Consider the following 5,634-nt stretch of genomic DNA (forward strand, 5'->3'; position numbering starts at 1 on the left):
CAGACCGTTACATGGGGAAACCTTTTGAATACAAGCGCACTGATCCACACAGGTGTGCACATGGGTGTTCATTGTTCATAGACATAAACTACACCTCTATTTGCTGCTATGCCCAAGCACATTGTGCGCTGTCGGTCCTGCTTGCTACATAACAACATTCAATATTTAGTATTTACTGCTGTTTACACTTAGCTAGATTAACGTGATCGTGTTGTGTTTAGTATGTTGCTCTGTTGTTGTTTTTTTGCTTGTTTTCTCTTCTTTTTCTCTTAACAGGTGATCCAGGAGATTTTTTTCTTTTCTCTCTCTTTTTAAGTTTCCTTTCTCACTGTCCCTCTTCCCTTCTGTTTTTCTTTTCCTTCCTCTTTCTTTCTTCCTTTCCTATCCCTCACTCATGTCTGTCCCATCTGTAACAACTGAAAATAAAATAAAATAAACAATAACAACAAAGGTTGATCAAATGGACCAATATGGCAAGGGCGTGATGATCCATTTGGAAGTAAATCCATTGGGTATCCTTGTTGGTCCTCAGACAACCATTCTGACGGCTAAAGAACTAAATGGGACAGGCAAAAAAAAAAAAAGACTCTGAACCATGCACCTGAGCAGCCTTTTCCAGGGACTGTTTATACTCTGCAGCCTGCATATTTCGTTGCCCAGCCTCCAATTTGAGAGAATAACTTCAAGGCAGTCCAAAAATATTTTTCCAATGCCTCTCTGAAGTCCTCCCAGACCCGAGTTTTTGCTTCAGCCACTGCCCGAGTCACGTTCTGCGTGGACTGTTGGTATGCATAGGCTGTCTCCAAAGTCCAATATGTTAACCAAACCCAGATCAATGATACGATTATAAGATTGATCATCGATCTGGCCTAGGGTGTTACTCTTGCACAGAAGTCCAGTAACAGAACACTTCCCAGTTTTAGGTCAAGCAGACCCTTCCCCCAGGTTTCACTGTAGTTGCCCACATGAGTGTTGAAGTCTCCCAGAATGACGACAGAGTCACCAGGTGGAGCGCCCTCAAGCAACCCACTGTTAGGGTTGAAAATATTTTTATTTTCCTACTAAAGAAAGCTGGTTTCAATCACTTTCATATAAACACTGCAAGTGTGCTCATATGAATTGGCACTCCGTCTTTTGAAGGTCGAAAGCTTTGTTCAGTGTGACTGTCCAGATATATTGTTGAAATGATGTAGAGTGCAGAGGGTTGATTGCAAACACGCTAAATATTTTTAAAATACAGCACTTTAAAGTGACGGGAACATTTCAGTAATGATGATTTTCACTTCATTTATGGATCAAGTATTTCTTTATTTTAGGCAATTTATTGTGTAGTCAGCAGAAATTACACAACCATCAAGCAGACATAGTAATTAAAAAATATACATAGTAATACAAAAAATGTAACTCTAACCCAAAATCTAGAAGTCGAGAATAAAATAGTAACATTCAAACATCCTAAGGCATTTAAAGGACCTATGGCTGCCTGGAAATAAGGTTTAATAAGGTTTAATAATAAGGTTTCCTATTTTTTCTTAAGGTTGACTTAAGGTGTAGCCAAAGCCAAGAAACTCCTTAGAAAATGTATGCCTAGGATCATCATGCAAAACTTTACTTCAATTTAAAGGTCTAAGTGTCAGCAGATTTTTACATAAAATGCGGATCTTAGTCATGTTCAGGCCATAAATTAAAGGATTTAATAGTGGTTGGCTTATTAGCCAATATAATGACAGAAATATACGTAACAAAATAGGTACACTGCTCATATTGAACCTACTCTGTAATATTTCAAAGCAAGCTCCACATGAAAAGTTTAACACACAGGCCAGATGAGGACTGCAGGTAGTGACAGCTTTCTGCCTCGCCTGTTTGGAACCAGAAGAACAAACTCGAAGGATTTTTATGTAAGTGTAAAGCATGACTATCAGAGGACAACATACTGTGCATAAAACAATAATAATTCCATATATATTAAGTGCTTTAGTGCCAGAACAAGCCAGCTTTATGACAGAGTAGTTGTCACAGTACACTTTGTCAATAATGTTCCCACAAAGTGGTAAAGTGGAACTCAATGAAATCATGAGAGCACATGCAAGAATAGCATATAACCATGTTATAGCAATTAGTATAGCAATCCTCTTGGGTGTCATGTATGTGTTGTATTGCAATGGAAAACAGATAGCGAGATATCTGTCATAAGACATAACAGCCAGATTAAGATATTCAGCACTCCCATAGCAGTGAATACAATAAATCTGCAAGTAACATAAAGATGCAGAAATGATATTAATATCACAGATGATGTGAAGCAGGAGCAGTGGAAACAGAGATGTGCTACCATACAGTGCATTCACACACAGGCTGCACAGAAACATGTACATAGGTTCATGTAAGCTTCTGTTCACATAGATAACCACAATCAGCAGGACATTGGTGCAAACTACTGAAATAAAGAAACACATGACAAGCATAAAAAATAAATACTTGAAAATCCCAATATTCAAGAATGCAAGTCTGAAATGTGAGAACTGTGTAGAGTTTGTCATGATTACAACTTCAGTTGATAAAGCTTATTGACAGTGCCCACTGGATGATGTGATTTTAACAGACTGAAACTGTGGTCAGATGAAATTACTCAATGTGAAATCAACATCAGCTTGGTTTTAGACCACTGTGTAAATCCCAGTGTCTACCTGCTGTCCTTACCTGGTCACACTCAGCCCCTCCTAACTGAGTGGAAACTCTGCATTCTCTTTTAACCATTTCAGTTCAGGGAAAGCCCACGGCAAGAGACTGACTCTAGTACCCAACATCCCACAGGAAGTGTCTCTTGGTAACGTTGGAAGTTTGTTCTATCTACACAAACAACTATAATCATATTTTGCACTTTAATAAAGAATCCACAGAAGTAAGAGGGTTTTTTTATTTGTGGGATGTGTTTGTATGTTTGCTTTTGTATGTGTCCATATTTTAGATTATGATTCCACGACCTACAAGGTCAGTAATAAGGAAAAAGCTACACACTATCATGGGTTCCTTTTGTGTAATGGACACAATGTTTTTTTGCCCAGATTGTCCCAGTTTTCCCAGTTAAACACTTAACATTCTAAAGTTACTGGTTTCCCATTTTCCACATACTTTTTACTGTTAATTTCCTAATGTAATTACGAGTGACAACAGTAGGGTACCAGTATGTGCCTTAAGACGTAGAGAGAGGTATTTGTTGCTGCTTGCCAAAAATGAAGGACATTTTTCAAGATACTCTGCTGAACACAGAGCTCTGAATGGTGCAGCACTTGGTACTGCTATCAGAGGAAAGTCATGTGTGACAAAAAGGAGCCAAAGCAAACAGTGTTGCGAGTCAAGCAATATTTATCTGCAGTGCTTTCGTTCGCCCTTATCAGAGCAGCTTTCCAGCTGCAGCACACTCTGCACAGATTCGGGTGTTTCCTTTTTTTTTTTTTTTTTTTTTGCCTGTCCCGTTTGGCTCTTTTGCCATCAGAATTATTGTCTAAAGGCGAAGAAAGATGCCCAACGGATTTACTTTACCAAATTGACCATCCCAGCTTTGCCGTAATGGTCCATTTGATTCACCTTTTATTGTTTATTTTATTTTCACTTGCTGAATATGGGACAGACTTGACTGGGGGAAAGAAAAGGGAGAAAGAAAGAGGGAAAGAAAAACAGCTGAGAAGAGGGACGGGGGAGAAGGGCAAAAAACAAAAACCAACAGAATAAGCAGAAGAAAAAAATACATATATCGATCACCTGGATCACCTGTTGAGAAAGAAAAAAGAAAACAAGCAGAAGAAAACGAGAGTAATAGAATAAATAACATCACGATGATCTATGGGAATATAACTGTAAATACTAAATATTAAACATTATTGTGCAGCACGTAAGATCGGCAGCACAGTGTGCTTTGAGGTAGGAGCCAAAAAGGGTGTAGTTTGTGTGTGTGATCACCCGTGTGTACACCTGTGAGCATGGACGCGCTTGTTTTTTAAAAGGTTCCTTCATGTAATGATCTGCTAGAGGGTGTGGGGGGCCACTGCCCCGTCCTCCAGGGCATAAAGCAGGTATGGAGGAGATCAAGACTCCAGACATCTAGAGGCCCTCAGAACACAAGAGACCAAGGAAGACCAACAGAGGGGGGGCTGAGCCACTGTCCCAGAAAGAGCTGAGGAGAGTCCCAGATGAGGGGTCACTCAGCAGCCACGGAGCAGAAGCCAGGGGGGGTTGCAGTGACGTGCCCGTGAGCTCCGCCGGCAGCCAGCTGTGCCTGAGTGACCGAGTGGTCCCCACCTCCGAAGTGGCCCGAGCGAGCCCCAGGCTCCAGGCCCCGATAAGCAGCCACCAAGGAGTGAGCCGGTGGGTACCTGGACGCCCATCCCCGGACACAAAGAACCACCAACGCACCGATGTCTGAGGGAGTCCGCCACCGGCAGGGGAAGTGGTGGGGGGAGATAGGCCTCCAAACCTTGGAGGGCCTGAGATGTCCCCAGAGAGGTGGCGTCTGATACCCAACTTGACATATAGACACAGATACAAACATCCATTCCCACCCTCATGCTCTCATATGCACTTACTCCACACTCACCGAACGTGGAGACAGACATAGAGACGCTGTACACACAATCACACTCCCCAAGCGTACTCTACAAACCGGGTCTAGGTACCCTTGCCCCTGGAGGGGGGAACTGCACCCAGACCCAGGTGGTGCTACCCTTTTCCCTGCGGTGGGGAGAAACAGACCGCCCCGACTCCGCAGCAGCAGGGAGGCCCCACATTCCAGACCCCAGTCGGACGGCCAACTCCTCCTCCTAGCCCCCCCGCTTCAGCAGGCCGCAGAGAACGAGGGTGAGAGAAGACTCCTAACCTCCCTCCACCCGCTCATTGTAGTGTTGATGTATGTGTGTTCTAAGGTGCATTTAAAACCCAGGAGGGCATGGAGCTACCTGCCAGAGAGCAGCAGGTAAGCGCATAGTCCCTCCTGCTAGCCCTCAATGTCTACGTGTATTTAAAATTGAGAGGTGGGCAACGATGCCAGGGGTGAGGTGTAGCGTGCCCACCCCCCAAGATCCTATATGTATGTGTAATGAGAGTGTGAGTAATGTGAATGTCTAAGTTGTGGGATAAAATTGAGGCAGAGGCAGCCAGAAGGGGACAGAAGGGGGGGGGGGGGGGGGGTTTGGGTGTTTCCTGACAGCTCCGACTTACTGCCCTCCTCCTCTGGCCCCGGTGGCTCCTGAAGTAGAGAAGGTGGGTTAGGTAATGCTCACCGGCTGTGACAACCAGCCTCCCTGACACCCTGAACCTGCTGGTGCACCACTGCCCTACAGCTGAACCACAAACCACACTTTGCCAGTCGGGTGGGAGAGGAAATTAGCCACGACCATTTGTGCCCCCAGCCTATGGACCACTTTGAACTTACAAGGCTGAAGAGCAAGAACCCACCGTGAGATCCCGGCATTGGGATCTTTCATGCAGTGGAGCCAGTGCAGGGGGGGGCATTATCCAAACAGAAGGTGAAAGGGGTCCCCGGAGGTAATAATGGAGGTAATCTGACCAGATTGCCAAGCACTCTGTCTCCACGATGCTGTACCTGGACTCCCACTCCAAAGGTTTCCTGCTGAT

General features: G+C 44.1%; 1 protein-coding gene across 1 annotated transcript; it reads right to left on the reverse strand.

Annotated features, from left to right (window-relative positions):
- Nucleotides 1-236: 236 nt before the first annotated feature.
- On the reverse strand, nt 237-5,058 carry LOC146502936 (olfactory receptor 11A1-like). Its single transcript, XM_085131321.1, has one exon. The coding sequence runs from the start codon at nt 2,541-2,543 to the stop codon at nt 1,614-1,616; it is 930 nt and encodes a 309-aa protein (XP_084987447.1). The 5' UTR covers nt 2,544-5,058; the 3' UTR covers nt 237-1,613.
- Between the last annotated feature and the right edge of the window lie 576 nt (nt 5,059-5,634).

The sequence above is a fragment of the Neolamprologus multifasciatus genome, chromosome 14 (genome assembly GCF_963576455.1).
Source record: "Neolamprologus multifasciatus chromosome 14, fNeoMul1.2, whole genome shotgun sequence".
Classification (NCBI taxonomy): domain Eukaryota; kingdom Metazoa; phylum Chordata; class Actinopteri; order Cichliformes; family Cichlidae; genus Neolamprologus; species Neolamprologus multifasciatus.

What these genes read in the sequence shown, in the direction of transcription:
- LOC146502936 (XM_085131321.1), bottom strand. Translation starts at nt 2,543, where the DNA reads ATGACAAACTCTACACAGTTCTCACATTTCAGACTTGCATTCTTGAAT.